The following is a 27,704-nucleotide window of genomic DNA, read 5'->3' as shown; positions in this document are numbered from 1 at the left end:
CAGTTTTCGTCATTACATATCAGTTTCAGAGACTCTACACGGGATAGATTCTGAGCCACCAGAAATGATTTGCCATGCTTACTATCTCTGGGCATTACAACAGCTAGGAAGAGAAGGTTAAGACATTATAAATACACCCATCACCAATTCACATGGTACAATGTATGAGAAGAGAAGACCTGATTTTTAGCCTGCGAAGGACAAGCCAACATCGTCCACCCTTTCACGAAGAGATTAAAAGGATGATTAACACTTTCTAGCCAAGGACTTTTGGACTGTGTGTCCAACACTATGGGGTTTTCTATGCAATCAACACTTGAAGCACACAAGGGGTTTAAACACATCTTCCAGGAGTGTGAACCCTCGAGCACCATCTGGGGGCCAACTTCGCAGAAGTCAACAAAATGTCAACGGAACAGGCTGACAACTCAACTCCTTTGCATGTCAGATCAACTTTTGTCTCTTGTTTTACAACAAACTCCAAAGGCCTATAATGCAAAAGTCATTAAAGAGCTATTCCAGGGATTATGCAAACTTGCTGTTGGGGCATTGTTGGAGAAAACGTACATTTAGTTTCAGCCTAAAGGCCATAATAAACATTACTGCCACTATGACAGCCACTTCATTCAAAGAAGAGCTGGAGAGAGGCTTCTGGTGAATCCGTTAAAAAGTTGACAATTTTTCAGGCCACACATCAACTCTGTACTGACATTGTTATTTTGTGAGGAATGCCTTTTTTGTTCCTTTATCTTGCAGTGCATCTGTACATAATCACCTCAAGACAATATGTACACATTACACAAAGGCACTTTCCATGGTTGTGTTATCGTGTTTCAAAAGGAGGCAAACTTAAAGGCAGACAAACCGTGGATCAAACAATAAATTCCATTTCACTTTTACAATAACGAGCAATCGGCAAGTGCGAAACATAAAAGGGAAAAGAAACTTCCACAATGTAGCTTAAGTTCTTCAAATGCAATCCAGGAAATTTCAGATTGCCAAGCTAGGGTGTGTGAGGAGCCAACAACAGTGTATGCCTCCTCTTATCGCGAGGTCACCTCACAAAAGCTTTCCATGATGCCAGTAAGTCATGAATGGCATCAAATAGAAAGCTCAAAGGGTCTTTTGTTTTTGCAAAATGGCACTTAGGATATCTCATGGATCTGTCTTCCTCATCTCCCATGGCTTTTACCTCCAGGGCCACCACATGCGACTTGTCATTCTCTTCACTTCATCGCATAAACCATTCAGGACGAACTAATTTTGCCTTATCAAGCATTTCCCAAAGATACCTGTGTGAGTATACCCTGGACTAGTCTTTAATGGGTTCAGGGGTGTATTCCTTTTTTTTTTTTCTTTTTTCAGAAGGCTGGCTGAACGATTCATCCAGTATTACTCAAATTCATTAAAACATATTTGGGAAAGCTTGCGACGAAGCTGTAAATTCACCTGCTCCATTAAAAAATAAAATTGAAAAAAAAAAATTGATACAATAACATGATATGGGTGTATCTTCTGTCGTAATGCAATGTACTTTAATTTGCTCCATTGTTACAAAAAAACTGAAGGAACCTTTTTGCTCAAAATTAAAGTTTTGTCTTTGGCCTTTTCCAAACTTGATCAATCTAGACTTATTCCATATTCTTTTATGTAAAAGGATTCAGTTTTCATATATCAGTGGTTACAGGAGTACTTCGATACACCTCTTTGTCAAATGCATGTTAAGAAAGTACAGTGAGAGGTCGATGACCTGCACCTTGTTGACGCAATCTCAATATCAGATGGAAAAGGCAAACAGTGGGACTATTATAAAACTCCATATCCCTATCAAAATGATAATTGTGTACAACCAGAGGACTTCATACAGATGACTTTGCTGACAGCAAGTACGATTGTATAATTACCTGTGGCATAAATGATTTGCTAAAGCCCCTCACGCTTTACTGACTTTACCTGTCCACCCACAACATTTCACTGAATCCCGGGGAAAGGAAAAAGAATCCTCATCAAAAATTCTCTTGAGCACTCAGGCAATGGGTACAAGATGTCAAGGCAAGTGATTACAAAAACTGTTAAAAATAAGTTTGACAACTGCGACTTTCAACTTTTAATACTGTATTTGTCGACATATTGTCCTCAAGGGAATCTCATTAGCCGCAGTCATACTACACGAAGAAGCATAGTTTGCTTCCAGATAACTTCTAGAAGTTCGGGTATGCAGTCACACTACAGATAAAACTTTGTGTGGTTTCCGTGATATGAAACTGCTTGTACTGTCGGCTTTTTGCAGGAAAAAAAAAATGCAAATGCACAACAGCGCACTAAAGAATCCACAATGTGCGTAAACAAAATGAATGGATCTATTATGGCGTCACAAAGTTTCACCCGCCGCTCACACTGCACAAAGCTATGCATAGTTTTGCGAGAAGCGAGAAACTTCCCAAGTGCATGCAGGAAGTTTCGCTGGTCACTTCTCGAGAAGTTAGCGGTCACTCTGCCTAAACTATGTGAAGCAAAATACCGGGTTGTAAAACCAGCATAGTTTCACATAGTGTGACTGTGCCTACTGGCTTCTTGAAAAGACGAGAGATGTAATCATAAAGGGTGTTCTTTTTTAAACTGTTACACGAAGACGTATTTGGATCATGAATGTACGTACATGTAACTAAACTTCACAGCCACTACTTAATTAACATACAATATGGAACCTTACAAGGGCATTTAAGGCAAAATACTGTGACAAATTACGAAGTACCATATAGTTTATTACATCATCAAGTATTAAGAAAAAAATGTTTAAAAATCTCTGCAATGATGCTGGAAATTAAAGTGCTCAAACTTATACAGACATATATTACAATCTCTAACACACTCCAATGCAGCTAAAATCCTGAATTCCATTGCTTTATAAGAGACTGTCACATCAACACATGCAAACATCGGCCACGTACGGTGATCTAATGTGTCTTAGTTTTGCTTGGTCGTTTATGTAAACCACAGCATTGAACATATCAGTGGAAACATATACCTGTAATCAAACAATTGCAAAATTCATGTGAAACGCTTCATGACTCACGAACTATTTTTACTCTTTATCATTTTTATTTTCTTTATTCGGGAGAATTTTCAAATTGCAATCCATATTTTGTGCTTGCGCAAAGTCTTGCACTAATCTTTCATGACAGACGAAAGGTATTATCCTATACAAGACACAACGTACAACTTTGAAGCATACCGCTTCAACATGCATGCAAGACTTGTTCTGGATCTAACAGTTTGCCATGACTACGTCTTCAATTTTTACCTCTTTCGTAAGCCAACTCCTTTGAGGTCGCCAATTAATGGTCATAAGTCATCTGGCCAGCCGCAGCATTGGGGGATTGCGTATAATGCACATTCAGTACCAGGAATTTGAGATCCTGATATCCGTCAGCTGACATCTGCGCAAAAATTCTTCGGCAAACATGTTACCGAAGCGGGGCAGTTTGTAAGAGCATCATGCCAGGGAGGCCCCATCGTCAATTTCTGCCTTTCAGCCCCAATTTGCTCCATATTTGAAAATTTCTGGGCCCTCAGTACGAAAGTAGATAGCCTTTTGTGTCACCTCCATGAAGAAAATCACATTTCTCATATTCGAAGACCTGTCATTTTCGCCGAAAACATCACAGAACAAGCTTTTGGACAATGCCTAATTCTCGACACTTTAGAAGCACCTGTAGCAACCCTCTACCGCTCTCTTTACATCTCATTCCCCAAGACACCTAATTCGATGAAGAGCTCACAGTTACTTTGCCATTCTATGGCTGTTTGAGAGACAGCAAAGATATGAGGATCTTTTCAGTGAACACCATATCAGACTACATGAGAGCAGAATCCTCCCGTGCAGCTGAACGCCAAAACCGATTCCCCCGACTGCGATGTCGATGAACAGTACTTGACAAACATAGAATTTGGCAAACGTGCTGCACCCGGCAACAAGAAGAGGAAAAAGCACTGCAGGATGCTTCGCCTCTGTTCTTCTCTTCTCCATTGTTTGTGAGGAGGCAGATATCCCTTGAACACGTCATGAGGTGGCATGCAACATCTGCAGGTACGCTTTATCTACAGCAGTCCAAGCTGAAATGAAGAATGTCCGAGGGTTTTCACACACTACATCAAAACACAATGAGGCATCGATTAATATCTACAGCAGGATGGAGGTCAACATAATTTTTCCCTCGTAAGAACAAAACAACTTATGTCTCACAGCCCCCTCCCCCTCCCCCCTCCCTCCGAAAAAAGAAAAAAAAGTTCAGCAACTTTAAGCAACCTCCTGCCACTTCTACTCTACAATCATACTCATTATGGGCAAGTACATCCACTCATCTTTGCAGTGCCTAGAGCCAATATCTCTAATCCAAAATAGTTCCCTAAGAATGATATCACATAGTATAAAACTTCATGGCATCCTAATGTCTGAAAGATGTGGTCGAGTATCATGATAAGAGATATACGTCTTCTGTAAATTTTGCTCCAGATTACTGTCATCTGAGTCTCGCTGGAAAAAAAAAAATGCTGACGTCAGACGGCTCGCAGATGAACAGACCGAGCAAGCCAGGTTTTACCTTGCTCCCTCTCCCAAGTAAAAACAGAGAACCCCTATAAGACTCGTTGCAAGGTTGGCCGCGTATCAAGCTGAGTCACTTTTCAGGCTCCACAGGTATCTCTTATCAACCCTCCTCTTACAGTTATGAAAATATACATGATAGTGGATGGTAGGAAGAAAATGAAAAATGCTCGGCACAGTGTGGCAGCAGCTCATGATCCCATCTCGCCCCCAAAGTGGAAGGTGGAAGGTACTGTGGGGTTGGGGAACTTGTAGCCTCCCTCCTGCTCAATCCGTTTAGATTCTGAAGGGGAAAAATTCAAAGAGAGAAAACAGGAGATAGAGAGGTATATATTAATGAGAGTGGCTATATGTGTTAAGAGAGAAGGTTTATTAGAAATCACAGCAATATTATCCCCATCGTCATCATTGTCCTCTTCACCATTGCCACTGCCATTACCATGGTCTTCAGCCATATCATTATCAAGCACCAATTTCACTAACATCACTTTCACCATCATCCATATCACCATCATCATCATCATCATTATCATCATTATCTTAATCTTCATCATTATCATCATCATCATTATTATCATCACTATCATCATTGTTGGTATCATCTTCTCATCATTGACAATAGCAATCTGTTTTGCAAGTTCTCATAGAAAGTAAAATTCAACCCGGCTTTCTGCATCCTTTTTTCTTTCTTTCTTTCTTTTTTTACTTCTTCTTTTCCTTCTGTGTGTGTCTGCCTGCTTTCCCTGTCATTTTCAGGCAAGACCTATTCATTAAATTTATGAACAATATCACCGTCACAGAAATATGAAAAGTCAGGGTCTTTGGTCCTCCAATGTGCCAGGCAACATATTCACATTGCAACTGATTGACAAATTGCCCTTCAAATTCATGAAATTCTTCTGTCTATTTGATTTTATTGCAACTGATCGACAGGTTGCCCTACATCCATGCCCGTCCACTTATACATAGTTTTATGTTTTACCACTTTTATTGTTTTCTAATAGAATATATAATAATGCAATTTGAAAACGGTCAGAGGTCAACAAAAGTATGTCAGAATTCCTTCTGTGACACACCAGTCTCTTGGTAAAGTCTTTATGATAGGCTTTCACATAAACATAACTTAAAATAGACAAAAATAAACATGCAGTGAGCAATTCTACATAATGTAGAAAGTTGTCGAAATGAGAGCAATATTGTACCTTCTAGGGAACAATAGGCCATTATGTACGGAATCTTTGGTTGCTAAAGGGTTACTTAGTTAGGTCTTTCCAGAGGGGATTCTTAAAGAGGAACAGACACTTCAGTTTCTCAAGCTTACCTGCTGCAGCCTTTCGCTGGTCGGCAAGGACGACGATGTCGTTAAGTTGCTGCTGCTGCTCCATGGTCAGTTGACTCGTGAGGGCGCCGTACCACTCCGTGTCCGTCATTTGGATATCTAGCCATAGGCAGAACACAAAACCATCGTTTCATCAATGGATCACAAATACCATATTTTCCTCCCTGTACCATCCTCCCAAAGTTCATATGTGACCCGCTACAACAAAAGGGTCCTAAAGTCGCGCACGGTCGAAGCCGTGAAAATCGAGTTTGAAGTCAGAGCATTAAAATTGGTCAAAACTTACGATTTTCTGATTTTGACATATTATTGTAGTCTGACATATCTTCTATCATCTGTCGAAATTTTGAAGCAAAATGGTGAAAGGAAAGACCAAAAAATAGCATTTTTCTGGGCCATGTTTTTTGGCATTTCAACGAAGCAGAAACTGGTTCCAAAATTTGGATTGAGCGCCACAGATAGGCTCCGCCCCTAACAACGACCAGAGTGATCTCATTGGTCAGCTTGCTGCTTGCCGCTAACCGAAGCGTGAAGCTCACACACTGCCCAGTCGATTGGTGCGTGCAGGCGGGGTGCGCAATGCCCAGCCGCTTCTCCTGGCATCCTGGTCACTGATTGGTCGGTGAGGAGACCGCCGACGCTGTGCTTGAATGAGCATTTCGGGAGTTGCTAGGGCTTGCCTTCTATTGTCCAGAGGTGAAAACTGACTTGCGTGTCCCTTGATCGCAATTGCGTCGCAAGGAAAACTTTTAGGGTGCTTTTCTCAAAACAGTGATTTCCCAGACGTCTCGACATGCTCTCTTTTAAACATCAATATCTCCGCAGCCGATTTTTTAAATAAGATGTGTTATATATCAATTTAAAGCAGAAAGAGTAGGAAATTATGCCATGCAATTTTCAAATAATTGACCTCGCCCGACTTTAGCATCATTTTGTTTTAGCGGGTCACATATTCACATGGAAGCCAAATTACTTTTGTTTACTTAATGCTTGTGTGCCACATTGTCATGCCCAACTCAGTCAACAGCTTGCCTACAGTGTACGTATCATATTTTGCTTGAACACGCAAGTGCTTACAAATTTCTCTCTTTTGTAACAACTTTGCTGTACTGCATTCCTAGCATAAACATTTCTTTGAAAGTAAATTATAGCTTTGAAAAAAAGAATGTTTTCTGTGGGTGGTCATGTGCTGTGGTCTCTATATACTGTATATGCTATAATTTTCGCGTACATAAATTTTTGCAAATTTCCGCTGTCACACATTTTCGCGAGTGGTTAAATTCGCGATTGGGGGACCAGAGAAAATATGAAGTGCCAAAGAAAGTGTGAATTTTCAACTTACTAGCAAATAAGAATGATACTAGTTATACACTGCATGAAAAAAACTTACCAAACTCTGCGAACTAGTAGGTTAGAATTCAACATTTTTGAAGTGGTTAAGTCCATCACGCTAGATTTCTGACGAGTGGTCCCCTTGCGATAATGGATTGGCTCTCTACAGTATTCGTAAGTAGACGTGGACGTGCGTAAACAAGCTTAGCCAGTATGGTCTGTACGGTAAGCCGTGACATGGTATACTAGTACTGAAATGTTCGTATCATTAAGGCAAGGGATTCATTTTGGAAGGTAATATTTTCGCATGTTGTTAATTTCGCGAATAGCTCCCGACTCGCGAAATTCGCGAAATAAAACCCCCGCGAAATATATAGCGTATACAGTAATTTGGCACACGGGGGGTTTATGTTACGGCACACGTGAGATATACACCATGGCAGAAATGTTAACACTGTGGCACACGGGAGAATTACACTGTGACTGGAGGTTTACTGTGGCACACAGATTTACACTGTGACTGGAGGTTTACTGTGGCACACAGGAGATTTACACTGTGACTGGAGGTTTACTGTGGCACACAGGAGATTTACACTGTGACTGGAGGTTTACTGTGGCATACAGGAGATTTACACTGTGACTGGAGGTTTACTGTGGCACACAGGAGAGATTTACACTGTGACGGGAAGTTTATAGTAGCACACAGGAGATTTACAGTGTGACTGGAGGTTTACTGTGGCACACAGGAGATTTACAGTGTGACTGGAGGTTTACTGTGGCACACAGGAGATTTACACTGTGACTGGAGGTTTACTGTGGCACACAGGAGATTTACACTGTGACTGGAGGTTTACTGTGGCACACAGGAGATTTACAGTGTGACTGGAGGTTTACTGTGGCACACAGGAGATTTACACTGTGACTGGAGGTTTACTGTGGCACACAGGAGATTTACAGTGTGACTGGAGGTTTACTGTGGCACACAGGAGATTTACACTGTGACTGGAGGTTTACTGTGGCACACAGGAGATTTACACTGTGACTGGAGGTTTACTGTGGCATACAGGAGATTTACACTGTGACTGGAGGTTTACTGTGGCACACAGGAGATTTACACTGTGACTGGAGGTTTACTGTGGCACACAGGAGATTTACACTGTGACTGGAGGTTTACTGTGGCACACAGGAGATTTACACTGTGACTGGAGGTTTACTGTGGCACACAGGAGATTTACACTGTGACTGGAGGTTTACTGTGGTACATGGAAGTTTTACACCGTGGACCACAGAAGAATTACACCGTGGAAAAGTGACACACAAACAATTAACCCTCCTCATTACACCTGGAAGCTATACTCATGAAATGCCCACAGTAGCGTGAATGAAGTCAGCAGGGGAAGGGTTAACAAATGGAGCCACTCACTCTGCATGATGCTCTTGAAGATGACGTACTCGTCCGTGGTCGTGTCCTCGTCATCGAGAGGGGTGTTGTATCCTTCCAGCGCCGTCTCCTCATACACCTCATCGTCTTCATCATCCTCTCTGTCAGCAGCCTGGGAAGGAAAGAAATGACACCAGAGTTTTCAACCCTCCTTCTCTTCCACTCCTACCATCTCCATCTCTCTCCTCTCTTTAAGGACTTGTTCTGAACAGGTATAAAAATTCAGCTGTAACTAGAAAAGCACTCAAGAGAGCGCAACCACCTCCGCCTAGCAGCTACTTTTCACCAATGATCTTGCTCTTCCACAGAGATCAGTGATATCCACCCATAGTATGCATGCAGAAAAATTGCTTGATTTCCCAATACAAAAGCCTTTGTTGCGTCAAAAACCCTCAGCTGCGCAGCGCGCCTTACCCTAGCAGATACTAGAGAGCGCACTTTAGTGCACATATGAAAACTTCAAAAATGTGCAGCTTGAACTCCCAAGGTCATTGACCCTACCTGCCAAAATATCAAAAATCCTTCATAAAATCAATAAAAAATTTGGGATCACTACCAAAATTTAATCATCTCTTCCTTGTGTCATTCTCATCCTTTCTTGCAAGTTTCATCCAAATCTGTGCGCAACTTTCTGAGTTACTTTGCACACGGACAAACAAACAAACAAACCAATGGTAATGAAAACATAACCTCCCCCCTTGGAGGAGCAAATGAAGATCCAGTAGTGTGGGACTTTGTGGACTCTGAAGGCTGGCCTAGCTTGGATGGATTCGATAATCGCTCTAACAAATTGTTTTATAGCTTTATCACTGATCTCAATGTTAGTACCAAGCCAGTGGAGTTGACTCTCACCAGTCACATGTGGCCAAATGGTTTAGAGACAAAACGTGCATCCCCCCCCCCCCCCCCCCGAGTCAATTCACTACAAAACACAATTGCTATTGTCAACAACAACGGCAAAAAAGTTATACTTGACAGCCATGTACTGTAAGAGTGGAAATTTTCGCGGTGTTGAAATTTTCGCGCATTTCGCGCAATCAGAAACTAGTGCGAAAATAAAAGCACGCGAATATTTCTGCTTGCCATATGTTCCTGTAGTTGATATCTTGACACCACGGAATTAAAAACACATGAAACTCTTCTTATCCAGCCGAGCGCAAAAAATTTGTCACGCGAGAATATCCACACTTACAGTACTTGTAACATTGTCTAGGGTTTCTACTTTCAACTGATAAGTACACCTGTCAACTTAACAAAACTTTATGCAGGCAACCTAATATTTTCATCCACTATAGAGAAGTATTTGGTTGCTCTGGCAATGATTTTGTAACAATACTGCACAAGCAATGCATGTGCTACTACAATATCATTGCAAAGACAAATTTAAAGAGCTCTACTATTCAGATTACATACCGCACTCTCTAGTCTTTCCAAATATTCGGCTCCATCCTCATCAATTTCATCTTCATCACTCTCGAGTTCTTCCTCCTCAAAGTCGCTGTCGTCTTCGCCCTCATCTGAATCCTCTTCCTCCATGTTTGCCCGGCCTAGAAAAGAAGAGCAAATGCGTGTGAATGTGTGAAAGAGGGAACACACCTTGTGTGAATGCCCATTTATCGAGTGCGAATGAGTGTGAATGTGATATTGAGCGTGAGTGTGAATGTGACATTGAGTGTGAGTGTGAATGTGACACTGAGTGTAAGTGAGCGTGAAATGTTAGAAAGAGGGAATGTATCAATGTGGCTTTAAGTGCGAGTAAATGTGAATGCAGGGTTGTGAAAGCTTTTATTTGAATCTTACAAGTGTGAGTGAACTCACTGATGAATGCAATAAGGAGTGTGAGTGTGAATACTAAACTGTGAGATCTTTTTTGATCGAACTTGATGAAAGGGAGTGAACTCAACAATGAATGTGATATCACACATGACGGTGAATACTGGGTTGTGAGAACTTTTGATCGAATTCTAAGATGAATATGATGTGGGTGTGAGTGTTAGGACTAAACATGAACTGGATGAAAGTGAAAACAGAAGTGCTATTGTGGCACAGAGAATGAATGTGTAAAAGAGTGTGAGCTAGTGAATGGTTAAACAAGAGAACTGAAAGTCACACTGAGAGTACAAGTGTGAATATACGTGATGTAACCCAACATGTAAACATGATAAATATCATGGCTAAATATGAATGATAGGATGAGATGATTCCAGTTTCAATGTCTGGTTGAAAGTGGAAATGGAGTAGAAACATGATCATTTCACACCTACTGCTACAAAAATGACTGTTGACAATGTAAGGTAATATTAATATACGTCTAATATTCTCAACGCAAAATTGAAATGCATCCAAATAAATGTCCTCAAGCAAATTTTGTCTGCACAGTAATATGTAATATATGTAGGTTTAAAAATTTGCCCTTGACAAATAGAGTCAGTTGCAAAAACACAACACAGCATAATCACCTTGGTCCTTTTCATTTAAATGCCCCCTTCCCCCCCCCCCCCCCAAAAAAAAAAAAAAAAAAATGGGAGTTTTGTTTGTTTGTTCATTTGTTTTTACTGGAAATCTCATCAGTTTCTGACACTTACATTCGTAGGCTCGTTTTAAACCTTGGAAAAGGAGGAGGAGAGCTGGGAGGAACCGATTTGCACATTCATGGACGACTGGCGGTCTGTTGGGCAGAGACAGCAACATACACAGGCCCAGAACACACATCTTGCGATCGTGTAACCTGCGAGACAGAGTAACAGCAAAAGTCTTGGTTTAGTCTTGGGAAGCAACGAAAAAATGGTTATGGTTGTAGCTAATCTAAACTCATCATTTTAAAATGGAATACGGTCTCTGGTGCTGGACTCTTACAATCACATACGTGGAGAGGAAGAATTCAACTGATCGACTACAATGAAAACTGATTATTTTTTTTCCACAATTATTCATATCTTATCAATAACTGATTATTTCAAAACCATGCTGTATGGCATAGGCAAAAAATTACAAAAACACGGTCAGACCAAACAACTAGAAAAGAGAGAATTGTAACCTCACCCTAAGAAACAATCTGTGTCACTGAGCCACTGCTTGACAAACTGGACGATGACCGCCTCGTTGGTGTTGGGAATGCGCACCTTCTCCAGAAGGTCAAGGAGTTTCTGGGGGTCGTAGTAGAGGGCAGCAATCACGACCTGCAGGCACATTTGTCGTAGTTCCGTGGTCTTGACCTCTCGTGTTAGCCTGGCGAGGGCCAGCTCCACACACAGCGGCACAGCCTGTAGGGAAAACATTCAAAACTTTACTGACGAGTGGCTACTATGAAATGTACAAAAATGCATGATGTATTTACACTTTTTGTTTGTGGAAATAAACATTGAATTGAATCGAGTTGAAATGAAGAAAAGCACAGCAGTTTTACCTACACTGAAGCTTTATAGATTCATATCAAAGCCTCTACTTCAAAGTCACACCATAAAATCCTCCATGTGCTCACTAGGTTACGCACTAGCTGCTTCATTCCTCCAAACTTGACCTATCAATCAAGCTAACCCACCAAGATGTAACAATGCACCTCAGTCTGATAAGAAGGCCGTGGTAATAAACTGGGGTTTATGAAGATCAGGCATTTGTTCCTTGAAGAATATTTTACTAAGAAGTAATTGATAATTATCAATAGTGTGAAAAAAAGTAAGAAGATTTCTTGCTTCCACAGCAAATTTTCCCCCGAAAAATATCATTTTTGTGGTATACATGTGGGATTTGAGCAACCCTATAAAATTGACATCACAGTGATTACGCATCTCATTATTGGATACTGAGTCGTTCCCCTGCACACAAGATTAATACTGTACACCAGCTACACCGGAGGAACACTGTACAGCTCATGGGCTACACACACAATGGGCCCATAACACTTCACACAAGGGGCACATAAATTCCACATAAGCTACACCATACACCAGGGGTACATAATACTACATGCAAGCTACACCATTCACCAGGAGTACATAATACTACACACACTAGTATACCATTCACCAAGGGCACACTGTAACACTACACATGAGCTACTGCCCACATCATACATCAGGGGCACAAAACTACACATAAGGTGCACCACACATCAAGGACAAATTACACTTTACAGAAGTTGCACAATACACCAGGGGCATACACAAGCTACACCATACACCAGGAACGCACACAAGCTACACTATACACTGGCCACATGGTTGGCTTACGTCGTCAATTTGTCCCTTATACTGGATGAGTACGACCTCTAAGAGTTTGGCTGCGTGGCTCTGGGCATCTTCATCTGTGTCTTCTGTCAGAACCTGGAAGATAGAGTCAAACATAGCAACATCAACAACAACATGCCTACTCTTGCCATTACAAATGTATGATACAAAATAAATGTATGAGGTGTAATGCCATTATAAATGTATGATATGAAATAAACTGTATGAGCTTTAATGCCATCACAAATGTGTGATATGAAATAAAATGCATGAGGTTTTATATGGACACTGCAGTGATGATGACCACTTTTGCTCGTCCTGTGTTTTTTCTTTTTGCAATAGAGATTTACATGATATATCAAAATTCAAACGTGGGTTGAAATACAATAATAAGTCTCCCAAGACAGCAAATCTTAACAGAAGAAAACTTTTGCCGACCTTTTTGCACATTTCATAGATGATCTGGAGGTGTTTTGGTTGGCTGATGAAAGCTGTTGGGTCTGTGGTCACGTAATTGTGAAGGGCTGGCATCATTTCTGTAGAAAAAGAGAGAGAGAAAAAAAATGTGTAATCTCAACAAAACAGAACAAATTAAACTGCTTTTTACAATTCTGATTCTTAAAAGAGATGGACTGTAGCGGTCGATGGAACAAGGCTGGGGACAGGGTTGGCATATGGGGGGGGGGGGGGGGGGGGGAGGGGGGATGGATACGTTTGGGATGGAGTTATATTGAAATATTATCACAAGTGCAAAGTAACCATTACTGTATTGGAAATGATATATGCCGACGAAGTACGTGAAAAGTTTTAACATCATACATTTGGCATTAATCTTTTGCAGAAAGTCATGAAATGTTGTACTGCCACAAGAAACAAAACAGGCAGTTTGAAGTAACTTGCATATTCCAGTTGTGAGACAAGATGGAAAACAAACAATCAAAAGAAAATTGCTGCAAACTAAAATCAATATATAATGCTAAATTTGGTGTTTTGTTTTGTTTTTTTTTAATTACAAACACCTTTGTAATTAAATATTTTCAAGGTCTGCTGATTTTAACTATGAACTGCATTTGTCGATACATCCACATTTGAATTTACTCGTCAACAAATTTCAACTCCCCAAAATTCCAGTGTAGCTTCAAGGAAACAAACTCATGGCTTTACTGACAGAGGAGATTGAAAAAGGCTTTTGGTCTATCCGCTTGCTTCAGGGAATAACAATGGTAATCTCTCTACACTTCCTGGTTGAAGCTAGCGGCAAAAGTTAAGGACAATGCTAGTACGCTATGGAGGTTGTCAATGAATGGTGGACCATTAATCAGATAACTGCAGACTCACTCACATACGTAGGAAACACAGTCAAAATTACAAAATTTCCCACAAAGAAATGAGAACAATCTTCAGGCGTGGCACTATCAGTGCTATACTGTTGGCATTAAGGCTCATTTCCTTGTTTTTCTCACCTATTCTCGTTTACTCCAGGGAATTGTAAAGCCAACGATGTCATGGGCATATATTGGAGATTTATATCATAGCTTTTTTTCACTTTGGGCCGATCATATTAAAGAAAATGTCACTTGGCTGACCTTTATATCCCTATATTCACTGTCACTGTAAAACAGTTTACGTCATAACCCTACTGCAATATACCTGGTACACATAGCACATGTGTTATTGTCAACGAACATATTATAGCACACAGATCCTATAACTTCACATTTTTGCATTGCATTTCTGATTTTATCATTCCAAATGCACGGGAAACCATTCACTTCATATAAAATGGAAGGGGTTAACTGCAGGGTCCCATGACTGTCACTTGGAAGAAAATCATCACTGCTATTAAAATTATCACACCTCTCAAATAAACTACTTAGTGGACCATGATATCTTCTTTTTAATTCATCTAAAATAAAAGGAAAATATTCTTAAAAAGTGTATGCCAGCCCTAGAAAGACTTACATGGTAGCATATCATGTCACATGTACTTTGCAAAAGTGAAAACAAAGAAATTCTAAAATTGATTCCAATAGAAATCATGAATTCTCTGAATAATTGCTCCAAGCCAGAGTAGTAGTGAATTCAAAGGGGCGTGGCTTGTTACTCACCTACAAAGAAGTCGAAGCCGTCATGGGCAAAGGTCTCAAAGAGGAAGTAGAAGACTTCCCAGAGGGGTGGGGAGACGTGGGTACACGTCATGCTGAAGATTAGTGAGAACACCTCCTCGTAGAAATCTAAGACAAATGAAGAATAGTTCTAATAAAATAACTTTCCTGAAAAGGGACTGCTTGTGCTTCCTATTTTTTAAGTTATTTCTGTGCCATTTAATTTCAAAAATCCAAAATGGAAGAATGGCTGGTGAATTGGCAAACAGGTGTATGCTATTGGTGCATGAAGTACAAAATAAAACACAGAAACAGACATCACTCACAAAAATCATAAGTTGTAAACTGAGAGATGTTCTTGGAAAAAACTTCCCGATATGGAACTGCTTGTGCCTTTTGTCTTTGATCTTTATTTTTTTGTCGGCACCATTAGTTTTCAAAAAGCAAAATGAAAGAAGTGGATGGAATATTGGCAAGCAGGCTTACATTATTGCTGAGCTATGTAAAGAACAAGATACAGAAACAGCCATCAATTTAATTACTCTATTAGAAAGCAGCTGGTACTGTATACGCCATATATTTCACAAGTCTAAATTTTCGCAAATGGGGAATTCCCGACAATTTCGCGAGTGTTTAAATTCGCGATCATGGAGTCCTGTACTAAACAGAGAAATGTATACGCGTACATCACATTATAATCTTCATTAGTGTCAATATTTTTATGTGTTTTTAATTTTGCCAATAGCAGTTGTCTCGCGAAATTCGTGAAAATAAAAACCTCGCGAAATATTCGGCGTATGCAGTATATGACTCACCTATGACATGGTTGCGAAGTACCACTCCCACCACTTGGAGGATCTTCTTCTCCAGCTCTAAAACAATCTGAAACACAGAGCAAATCCAATCTTTGTTTAAATGTAAGTGACTCCCATAATCATCAAGACCTCAAGACCGGTATTTCTGTTTTTGGTTATATTGGAATCTATTTTAAAATGGAAAGGATTTTGCACCATAGACTTTAATGGCACTAATATTTGGACCTGAATTTTTTTCTCTGCTGTTTAAATTAAATTTCATTATGACCTGAATTTTTTTCTCTGCTGTTTAAATGAAATTTCATTATGACCTGAATTTTTTTCTCTGCTGTTTAAATTAAATTTCATTATAACTTGAATTTTTTTCTCTGCTGTTTAAATTAAATTTCATTATGACTTGAATTTTTTTCTCTGCTGTTTAAATGAATAATTTCATTATGACCATGTTTGTTTATAAACAATGAATGCTGTAAATTAGTCCTGTGTTTTATACCTCTTCCTTCTCCTCCACTACAGTCAATATCGTCTCTATCGTGTTCAGGATCCCCATGGCTGTGATGGCCTTGTCGTCCGTGGCGTCGTCACTGTTGATCACATTCGAGAATGTGTCAGCCTGCGCCACCAAAGTACAAGGAGAAAGGAAGCAAAAACTTTTTTCAAGTTTTATAACACAAGTTGACAAGAGACAGAGAAACAAGAAATGTACATCTTCCAGCTAATATCCAGAAAGAAGGAAATATGGTAAACATATTTCCACGGTACTATTTGAAAATGCACAGAGAAAGAAAGAGAGTGATATATATATATCCCAGCTTACAGAACAAAATGAAGAGATGACAAGTGAATATATATCCACCAAATAACACTACAAATGCAGAGAGAAAGTGTACAGGGAATAATCCAGTTATCACCCATTATAAGCCATTTAAAGGGAGTAGAGATAATTAGCTAAAATATATGCAGTTGTGTCACTCTCGGAATGATAAAAACCTACTGGAACACTAAATTCTGTGAAAGTATTATCTTTAATATCTTTGCATCACATGAAAACATGCACAAATGATTTGTATCACTGAATTTATATAATATCTGCTCGACATGTCAGCGCATATATTAAAATCCAAAGGGTAACATCAATCAAGTTCCACCTTACCAAGTGTGTCGTGATGTCTACAGCGATGGGGATGATCTCATCGCCGTAGGTGCAGATGAGTTTCTGCATGACATTCGTCAGGTCATCATTCTCTGTTTCCCTGATGACGACCAGGAGAGCTGTAAAATGACACATTGTATATTCCCCGCGTTACCTCTATAATCACCAAGATATTCAACACGAACGGCTATATTTCTTCTTCACGAGTGCGTAAGACGACATTTGCTCAGACGACACTTGCTCCTGCAACAATTGCTCTGGTCTTATTTTCTCCAAGGACTGAGGGTTAGTGATAGGGTTAGAGGTGTAATAGGGTTCTAAGGTTTAGTTTGACATGAGGATTAGGATTAGGGTTAGGGTTATGTTTGCGAGGAGAATTTACGTTTGGCCTAGTGTGTAAACATTTCATGGGAGCAACAGTCGCAGGAGCAAATGTCATGGAATCCACTTGTCATTTTGCCAAAAGCAGCCCTTAAAGTTTGTGTGTTTCTTTTGCAACCCATAAAAGTGCAGTAGATAGGTGATAAGCTGCTATATTGTAGAGGGTAGGCTGCCTTTCCTCGGAATTATAAAACTGGGAACTTCTCTACGAAGGAGGCGAAAACAATGCTACAAATTTCCAGTAAATTCATTTCGACAACAACAACAAAAAATCCAACCCTTGCTCTTAGTTCAACTCATTCTCACATGACATTCAGTAAGTTTTGATAGTTTTTCATTTCCTTTCTTTTAAAAAAATCTAAGGTGTATTATCATAAGACTTTATACATGACGCTGGAAGACATTACTCCTGGACCTTTCAAAATGTCGTGATGCTTCCAAAAGGATCAAGGGGAGGGGGTGGAAAGGTAGACCCTCATCACCTACCCTCAATGACCTCCTTGACGTGAGGTTGGATCAGTTCCTTGGCCTTGTCGTGACTTGTGATGAGCATCTGGAGGGCAAAGGCGGACTCCACGCGCACAGGCATGTCGGTGTCGCGGGCCAGGGCGTGGCGGGTGCAGTCCAGCGCCTGCTGAAGGTTGGCATCACTGCGAAACTTGATCTCACTGAAGGAGTGCATGACCCAGTTGGCCTGTCCACATCCAAAAAGTGAAACAAAGAAAGAAAGAATGAATGAATGGATGGAGGGAGGGAAGGAGGGATGAAAGGATGAATGAATACAAATCAACGAAAAAATTGTAACGAATAACAAATGATGAAACAAATAAAAAAAAAATAAATAATGCAGTACATACATTATCAAATAAATAAAAGAGAGAGTGAATGAAAAAGTACAGGAAAGGTTGAATGAATGATTGGATGAATGAATGTGTATAAAAATGAATAAATAATCTGATATAAAAACATAAGCAAATAATTGAACAAAAACATAATTACACATTAAAAGATACACATAAATAAATAAATGAAAAAAATAATTAAGAAATAGGAATTGTGACTCAAATGTTCTCAAACAGGTTTGAGGCAGCAATGAAACCAGCGGCCTGTTTCATAAAGATTGAGCATAAGTTACAATCAATCACAAATTGCATTTCCTAAGCAATTTTGCTATTGATTGCAATCTACTCAAAGTTACAGTTGATGCTTCTCTGAAATCAAGCGTAAGCGTCTTTATGAAATGGGACTTACACTGCGTTAATGAACAGAACACTCGATTCACCGAGTTACGCTCAATAAATCGAGCGTGAGATCACTACCGCAACTCTTTATGGAACAGGCCCCTGGCAAGGAGCAAACAAATTAACATAGATGTATGTCAGCTCCTCAGGATGCAATACACTACAAAGATATACTAAAAGTTTCTTACCCTGGCTCGCATGTAACCGTGCGGACTCTGGAATTCTGGGAAGATGTGTGCAACCAGCATTTCCTCCATCCGATCTTTGTACATCTTTTTCTGAAACGACACCGGACAAAAATCACAAATTACATCTTGAATCTTACAAGGTGCAAAATTATTGCATTACACTTTGTGCGTTGCTACAGATAGACGAGAGAATAAAGGACAATGACTGTGTTGGCTGTTCATATGCACCAATAAGATGACAGTATTGAGCTCTTTCATCCCACATACTGTCTGAAAACTTAGAGCTTTATCCCATTAGAGCCTAGAAAGTGACATCAGCAAATATACTGATATTCTTCGAGATGAAACTAAAATAAATTCTTCAATCGCTGTGAATGAATGTGACACACAAGTTGCTCATTTCATGGTGTGCCAAAAATCACAAATATCACACTTTTTGCAATAAAATGAAAATAGAAAAAACATTGCATTTTGTACTTATCACTCCCATCCATTAATTTCTGGATAGGGTATTTGGCAAAGATCACTAACATTTGCTCAGCAGAGAGATTAACGGAAACTAGAAATGTCGCTATGGCGACTGGTATGCCTCGAGTCCGCCATAATGCATTGTTCTCCTCATGCAGTAGGTCTGTAGTACAAAGTCTTGACAATATGTGATGACAGTTTCACATACCTGGCAAAATACTGAAATAACAGGTTTGTCACAAATGTGATGAATGTTCACTTCATTATGAAAACATAATGCCTCCAGCACCCTTCAGGCGGAGGCACGGAAAAAAAAAAAAAGTTTCCTCTTTTGCAATGGTGTATTTTTGTTGATAATATGCACACTCACAGATTATGAGGTCATCACAATATTATTCCAAATTTTTTAGTTGGTATGTCTAATCTTTACTAGCACTATCCCAAAACAACATTTTTGGAGATCACGCATGACAATGCTGCCGTCACTTACTTTCAGGAGTATTTCGGCCAGCGTGCCGATCATGTGAAGGGCGCCATCCTTCTTGCGGGGATCGACGTTGGGTTCGGTGATCACCTGCATGCAGAAGCCCATGGTCTTGGAGAGGACCTCCTTCCTCTTGCTGGCGCTGGAGTGGAGGACCGTCTGGGCCGCCGTCACGGGCGAGATGAAGTCCTCAAAGACATCTGGAGATGGACAAGGAAACGAAGATGATGTTGACGGTTTGCAAGCTCACAAGTGAACGCCCACTCAGAGACAAAGCTTGCAAATACTAACTCCTTTTTCTCATGTGTGCATTTCTTTATTCATTTTGTTACATCTGTCTGACTAAACGGTAAGGGACACCATGAGAATAAGCAATGTTTTATTTTTTTCTGGGGATAGGTGAAACGTACATTTACAGGGCTTCGCAGCTTATATCTCTATGGTAATTTTCCAATCGATGGTAACTCTGCAGTCACTGGCAACCATCAACAATTTCTTGGCTTTAATTGGACATGAAATAGTGCTGCCATGGTAGCTATTCAGTGCATAGTTACAACTAATTATAAAGTTATCATAATATTATACAACAGGGGACCGGGCCTCACCGAATTTCAGCCGGATGTATTCGTAGGGATCGTCCTTCCACAGCTCATCGTCCTCGTCTGTGTAGCACATCAGAGGGAAGAGGACATCTCGAATCATCGTCTGGTGGAAGAAAAAGAAGAAGAGACGAGGAAGTAAAGGTGAGCTGTCTTCCTACCACATGTCAGTAGTCAGTCAAGGACCACCAGGGGCAGATCCATGATCCAGGAATTCCCCTTTACAAAATTAAAGGCGGGGGCACGCACCCCATCCCCATTTTGTTTTTCATTTTATTTCTTTTGTTTTTTACGAAAAATAAAGGGGGGGGGGGATCGCGCCCGGTGCGCCCAAGCCTGGATTCGCCACTGATTACTATTCATGCCATACATTCAAAGGGAATCTATTTCCACAAATTTGGGGATTCAGGTGATATTCGTGGATCTCACAACGCTCAGAAATATCAACTCTGATCCTGACACGAATGCGATGTGCACGCATACTTGTACTGGCACGCAGTCCAAAGAATGTGAACAAGGTGGACGATAATAAAGTTCAGTAGGACTAAAGTTTGGCTTGCCAACTTTGTGAATGGATGCATTCACTTCCAATGGCATTTGCAAAATTCTATTCCAAACTTGTTCGTTAAAGTAAAATATGCAGTATAGCAATATTACCAAGCTAGAGAAGCACTCTGAGAGCGCACACCTCCACCAAACAGCTCATTTCCACCAAAGATCTTGTTCTTCTATAGAGATCAGTGATTTCCACCAATACGTAGGCATGGTGAAAATTGCCCTGTTTCCAAATTTACATTTTGTAGAAGCCTGTTGTTATGTCATCACCTTCCAGCTGCGCGGTGTCCCTCGCCCTAACAGAAACTAGTGCACACATTTTATTGTGCGTATGCAAACCTCAAAAAATGTGCAACTTGAGTTCCCAAGTACATTAACCCTACCTGCCAAAATATTGAATATCCTTCGTAAGATCAAAACAAAACAAAAATTGCAGATCACTACAAAAATTTAATCTTCTTTTCCTTGTGTCATTTTCAATCTTCCCTGTACGTTACATCCAAATCCGTTCACAACTTTTTGAGTTATTTTGCACACAGACAAACAAACAAACCAACAAACAAACCCAACGCCAATGAAAACATAACCTCCTCCCTTGGCGGAGACTACAAAACCTCATTTTCTCTCCATTTGCCGATTGTAATTGTGTGCATACAATGTATAAACATTTACTTTGAAATGAAAAAGAATTACACTGGGTGTTCTCATACTAGCTCTCTTACCTCAATATGCGGCTTCAGAACTTTCCACGAGAGCCCATGGCTGACCCTAGAATCCACATAAATAGAGAACAAAAGAGCCTGTTTTCTCCCTTTCTTTTAGAATCTTGCATGTGACAAATGAAGCAGTAATCTTGAATTTCAATGGAATACATCCCCCCCCCCCCACCTCTGAAATTCAAAGATACATGCATTACACATTTACATTTATGTGCAAGTCCCGGAAATGAATTAAAACTGTAATAATGATGAGGATCTGTGAACATAGGTATACAAAAAGTCTTTTTAATACTAATTTCTTTTTTTTTTTCTAAAATCAAAGGAAGACAAAACAATCTTAAAATAATAGATTTTTCACACACATAAAAAAGTAATGCATATGTATCTCAATATGGGAAAAAACATTGCACACGAAATAGTGAAATCCCTAGAAAGAAGATATCAATTTTGGGGATTACTGACATTTAGTCATTTTCATTTGCATATTCAATTTTCATGCTTTGTACAGAATTGAACTTAGCACTTTCTTTGCTTTAATACTTTAATAGCAGGGATCGCAAAGGCATAAGAAAAAAAAAAATACTTTCCTTTACTACTACAAAATTCTGTTGGACTGATATGAAATTATACTATACAAACAGACTTAATTATTTCAACTGCTTTATGATGGAATGATATTCTAATATCCATCGTTGTAATAAGAGTGCATGCTCACGCTGTGTTCAGGTAGTTCAAGGCTAGCTGCAAGACCCTCGGCGCCACGTAGCTTTTCAGCCGGTACTGCTCCAGTATCCTCAAGACATTGGTCAGCACGCTCACTGAAAAACAAAACAGGTGGCGAGAGTCCGTAAAATCTTCATTTTCGTGACAATCTCCGCACTTTTTTTTATCAATTCCAATTTCTATGTTTGATGGACAATGATACAACTATCAAAAGGTACTGACACATGTACATTTGATTTTGTTCAGATACGCATCCTATAAGTTGAATCCTTACTGTACACACTGTTAATTCAGAGCTCACTTATGTCGATGTAAGACAATTTGTCAATCAGTTGCAATGCAAGAGTGCTTTCTTCGCCAATTTCTGTGTGTCTGGACACTTTCAACATTGTCAAAGAAGAGAAATAATTCAATCCCCTCCAATCCCTACTGTGTCACCATGGCCTAGCCTTCCTGCTGGACTGAGGTACATTGCTACATCTACGAGAGCTTTGCTAACTTTACAACTAGGTCAAATTTGGATCGACTACTGAATGCTAGTGAAAAAGTTTGCAAAATTACATCAAGCCATCTCTACCTGCACTGAGCCTATTTTGAGCAATGAAGACAATTGGGGGACCTTCAAATCTCGGCCCCTGTGAAAGCCATAACATTTTCCATGCACATTAAAATCTGCTCTTAGACAAAGACTGCAGTGTTAATTTTCTCAGACAATGCACATTTCATCAAATATGACTACTATGCATGAACATTTTTTTCTTAATAAGTTACTTATTAAAGGACAAGTTCACCTTCATAGACATGTGGGTTGAGTGAATGCAGCAATATTTGTATAGTAGAACACATCAGTGAGAGTTTGAGCAAAATCGGACAATCCGTTAAAAAGTTATGAATTTTTGAAGTTTCTGCTCAGTCACAGCTGGATGAAAAGACTACTACAGCTTGTGATGTCACATGAGTACAACGATATAAAGGAAGAATAAAGAAAATTCAACATATTTCCATTTTTCTCGCATAACAAAAGAACACTCAACTTCTCTCTTTCAGAAGGCAGGGGGAATAATAATACCTGTAACATACGTCACAGCAAGTCGAAGAAATGTGCACTTTATTCAAAAAAGTAAAGTTTTGTGAAATTCTCTTTTTATTTTCCTTATATAGTTGTACGCATGTGACATCATACACTGTTGTAGTCTTCTCTTCCAGCAGTGACTGCGCAGCATAGAGATGTATACTAATAATATACTAGAGCGCGGACTGCGTGTGGCGCGTACGCAGTGCTCGTGTGCCGAGATGAAGAGGCTGCGCGCCATCTTTGTCCGGGCAAAAACAAGCATCGCGTCTGGGCAGCGCAGTAGTGGTGGACACGTGAACACGTATACAACAAGCGCTCAAACACGTATTGCCTTTCAGCAAAAAGATGAGGGGGTCGGAGATGAGAGAAGGAAACAACTCAAAAATTTAAGTTGCTAGCAATCTCTTATTATGAGTGGTAAAGAAAATGAAAATAAAAAAAAATTACTTTATTCTCAACGAGGTAATACTTTCAAGCCGACCAACACGACCATGGTCCATGCAATACAAAGGGTTCTCTTGGTCTCTAGACTGCCGGATGCCCCTTGTGATACAGTATACTGCGTCAATTTTTGTATTTTTTTTTTTGCAGTTATATATTTTTTTTTTCTGTATGAGGGGACTGCATTCTATAGTCCTATCTGTGTATACGAGTGTTTCATTGTATTTCTATTTTTTTTTTCTGGTGGTGGTGGAAATGAAATAAATCATTTTTATAAGTACGTGTAGGCATATTGGTTCCATGACATATTGATGTTCAAGCTCGAAATGCTAATGTTGAAGCTTACATAAACCCTAACCCAAATCATGACACCCACGGTGACCCTAATCCTAATCCTCACCCTGCCTTTCTTACAAGAACCAAAAGCCCAATCAGACCCATGATGGTAATTCTATTTTCAGAAAGATATCAATGCCGGAGCATATGTCCTGTCACCAGGCATATATTACGTATTCTGAGCTTTTCTCACACTATCTTAGTGAAATTAACTGCTGGTATAGCAAAGGGTGGAGGAACAATTTTTTTTTTTTTTTTTTTTTTTTTTGGGGGGGGGGGGGGGGGGGGGGCTCAAGGGCCAAATAGGGCACTTAGAAATGAGCACTTTTTTAACTTAAAAAGGGGAGTTTTGTGTTTTTTTTTTGAAATGGGGCAAATGCCCCCTCCCCCGTTCCGCTGACCTTGCATATAGTTATGTACTGTATTAGCTATCTATATTATAGTAGCAATAGATCGAGAATAGCTGAGGAAGGGCGGAGTGCCCCTGACGAATTTTGCAAGACCTTTTCTTTTCTTTTTCCTTCTTTTTTTTTGCCTTGAATCAATCTGTTTAACACACACTATAAATGTAATTTTAGTTACTTGTGAAAGGAAACTCCGCTCCCCTTCTTTTCTCCTGTTTCTACATCCAACAGCAGCACATGAACCAGGCATTTTGCAACATAGATCTATATGCTACTTTAAGTAGAATTTGCGAATCTAAGAACATTTTTTGATTTCCAAACTCCGATGGAGACCTTGGCACAGATGCTAGCCTACTGCCGTTGCATCCCGTCGTCGATCTCCCTGCATGCTCCGCTAGCGCTACACGTTATCGATACGGTCGCTAGTCGAAATTTGCCCGGACCAAAATGGCGAACGCCTCCTTCTATCGGTCACAGGGATTTTACGGAGTCCGCCCTCTAGTGTTCTTAGTATACATCTCTATGCTGCGCAGATACTTAAAATATCTGTAGCTTTTGAACGGATTGTCCAATTTTCCTCAAACTTTCACTATTAAATGTGTTCTACTAATTTTGCTGCATTCTCTCAATCCTTATGTATATGAAGGTGGACTTGTCCTTTAAGCTTCTTGTAAACTATAATTCAGGGGTAAAAGATTCCTAGAAGCCTTGTAAACAGCAGAACATATGTGACCGTGCACCTCAACACGAACATAACGTCGCACACACTGATTTTGCGTGAGGACTGAAAATAAGTGAAATGGGTCAACCTAGCAGAACTTGACTTTTTCATATTTTCTGAAAGAGCGGGTCTTCTTTTACATTATGCTAAAATTTGGTATCATAAAACGGGCAGGAAAGTGTGTTTTTAGCAGTTTATCTCGAACATTTTTGGTAGAATAGTGTGATTAGGTGTGTCTTTAGAATCCCTTTTTCATTTCTGAAAAACCTTGTCCACACTCTTCACGTTCAACTCTAATAACTTTTGAAAGGATAGTGCTACTGCTTTGAAAGTTGGCATTGATTATGGACAGAATGTGTCAATGAGGCATGCTTCATTTCAGTTTAATCTGATAATCCTTTCATTGTTGTTACTCTGGTGGTTTGCTTCCTGTTTTTTGTCCCATTCATCGCACAGCCAGCACGGTTTGGTAAAGATCTAGCGCTTGCATAGACACTGTACTTCAGAGCCTCTTTTCTCAGTTCACACTTTTCCTGAGTTTGTGCTTTCTTTCCAATATTTAGATAGGTTAGGAGAGTCCATTTGATTTGAGTTATACATCATTTTAAAGCTTAAAGTCTGCTCTTTCAGAATATGGTCTTAACTAAAAATTCATGTCTGGCGATTTTTTGCTTGTTTTGAGGTGCAGGGTCACATATACAAGTGGTCAACAATAAATCAAAGTCCTCCATAGAGAGCACAAAACTTAACTTTCCAGAAAATTGCATTTGAAGATTTATGTTACGTGCTAATAATCGTCAATTGCTTACTGGCGAAGCTACTTTTTCTCTGAAACTATCTCAAATTTCAATTAAAAATTTTGTCACAAGATAGATCACACCTTCTACCACTACTAGATCCCACCAAAGCCTCAAAGTTGAGTATTTTGCATCCTTAAAACACACATTTGGCTGTTTCAATTTATCGCTGACGGATTGTACAAATAGACTCTTTACATTGCAGCTAAGAAGGACTCACCTGAGAAAGTCTTCAGATACCAGTCTGAGAATTTGACGTACTCCTTGGTCACGTTGCCGGGACTACCATACCTGTGGGTGAAAATTTGAAAACCAGTGACAGGTGTTTGAGATTTTAAAGAAATAAAATAAACAAAACTAAAGACATGAAAGTTTGTTTGTCTGTGTGTTTGTTTATTTATATGTTTTATAAAGGATTAATTTGACAAATCATGATAAGAATTAGATAATACATAATGCTGTAATATCACTGATTTCTTTTTTTTTCTTTCCTGTGCTACTTCAAATTGCAATTTTCAGTTTAATGTGTTTTCAGGGGTCATGTTGTTTATCAATTTTTTTTTTTTTAAATTTTGTGTGTATGTGTGTGCATGTGCTTCTACGCGTTTGCTTGTAATAATTATCTGTTTCACTGTTTCTGTTTTGGCCCAGTTTCTGTCTTCTTGTGAAGTTTACGTCCATCTTGCAGACCTCCCAACCATAGTGAATTTGAATGAAATAATCTGAAATTTGACCATTCCCAGCTCTTGTTTCAACAGGAATTTCCTACTTTTCTGGTTAATTCTACTGCACACTCCTATGGGAACTGCTCTTTCTGTCCTACTTTTGAGCCAATTCATCCCAAATTTCAGTCAGAAAGGTTGGGAGGTCTGAATTCTTGGAACTTTTACAAGATTCTTTCAAAGATTGCATTTCTGTATTCTTTTATTCTCCTCGTTGTTTTGTTTCATGTTCTGATATTTTTTTTCAATGTAATTGTAGGAATTTTCATGTGCTCACAGAAAAAAAAACAACAACAGCAAACAAAACTGTCAATAGGTAACTGTTAGGCAAAGCGTTGAGTGACTGGGTGAGTGGTAACAGCGGGGCATGACAAATAACTTTTTTTTTTTTTTGCATTACCTAAATGGACATTTTGGCCACTGCCCATTTCTGTTACGTGCCCAAAAGTGAGGTTGAGTTGCCATTGGCTAGTACTCAGGCGCATGGCTTTGTAGTACACATTCCCAGATTTCAGTTCCTGGGTGAAGTGAGTCGCACTGTGCTCTCCACCCAGAGGGTCACTTAGGATACAGACCAAATCTGTCATTCAAGATTGAGTTTATTAAATTTTTTTTGATAATGCAAGTTTGTTGGATTATAGAAGGTTGTTGGATTAAATGCAAGGTTGTTGTATAGCTTGATACTGTTGACTCTTGCAATAAAACAAGGGTAAATTTCTTGCCCTTTTGCTACTACAGTTCAACTGAAAGTATGAAGTAAGAGTAAATATTGGGATTTGATTGCTTGCTTTGAACTGCGAACAGCAGGTGTTGTTTAATTAGTCTTTTCAACG

General features: G+C 39.6%; 1 protein-coding gene across 1 annotated transcript in view; it reads right to left on the bottom strand.

Annotated features, from left to right (window-relative positions):
* Nucleotides 1–1,400: 1,400 nt before the first annotated feature.
* The window catches only part of LOC139738253 (importin-7-like), a 42,472-nt gene continuing 16,168 nt past the window's right edge, over nt 1,401–27,704 (bottom strand). Inside the window, exons 7-25 of the mRNA XM_071648903.1 lie at nt 26,370–26,440; nt 22,368–22,470; nt 21,656–21,701; nt 20,385–20,484; nt 19,786–19,979; nt 18,828–18,917; nt 17,885–18,092; nt 17,018–17,136; nt 16,358–16,477; nt 15,865–15,931; nt 15,053–15,178; nt 13,383–13,480; nt 12,948–13,040; nt 11,761–11,981; nt 11,304–11,446; nt 10,132–10,265; nt 8,701–8,830; nt 5,928–6,044; nt 1,401–4,889 (exon numbers count right to left, since the gene is read on the bottom strand). Of these exons, the coding sequence (XP_071505004.1) occupies nt 4,798–4,889; nt 5,928–6,044; nt 8,701–8,830; nt 10,132–10,265; nt 11,304–11,446; nt 11,761–11,981; nt 12,948–13,040; nt 13,383–13,480; nt 15,053–15,178; nt 15,865–15,931; nt 16,358–16,477; nt 17,018–17,136; nt 17,885–18,092; nt 18,828–18,917; nt 19,786–19,979; nt 20,385–20,484; nt 21,656–21,701; nt 22,368–22,470; nt 26,370–26,440 (2,272 nt within the window). The 3' untranslated portion in view covers nt 1,401–4,797. The remainder of the gene's footprint in view (nt 4,890–5,927; nt 6,045–8,700; nt 8,831–10,131; nt 10,266–11,303; nt 11,447–11,760; nt 11,982–12,947; nt 13,041–13,382; nt 13,481–15,052; nt 15,179–15,864; nt 15,932–16,357; nt 16,478–17,017; nt 17,137–17,884; nt 18,093–18,827; nt 18,918–19,785; nt 19,980–20,384; nt 20,485–21,655; nt 21,702–22,367; nt 22,471–26,369; nt 26,441–27,704) is intronic.

The sequence above is a fragment of the Diadema antillarum genome, unplaced genomic scaffold (genome assembly GCF_040938485.1).
Source record: "Diadema antillarum isolate AM-2024a unplaced genomic scaffold, OU_Dant_1.0 seq00000732_RagTag, whole genome shotgun sequence".
Taxonomy (NCBI): Eukaryota; Metazoa; Echinodermata; class Echinoidea; order Diadematoida; family Diadematidae; genus Diadema; species Diadema antillarum.
The sequence above is the reverse complement of the archived record's forward strand: the minus strand, read 5'-3'. Positions and strand labels throughout refer to the sequence as shown.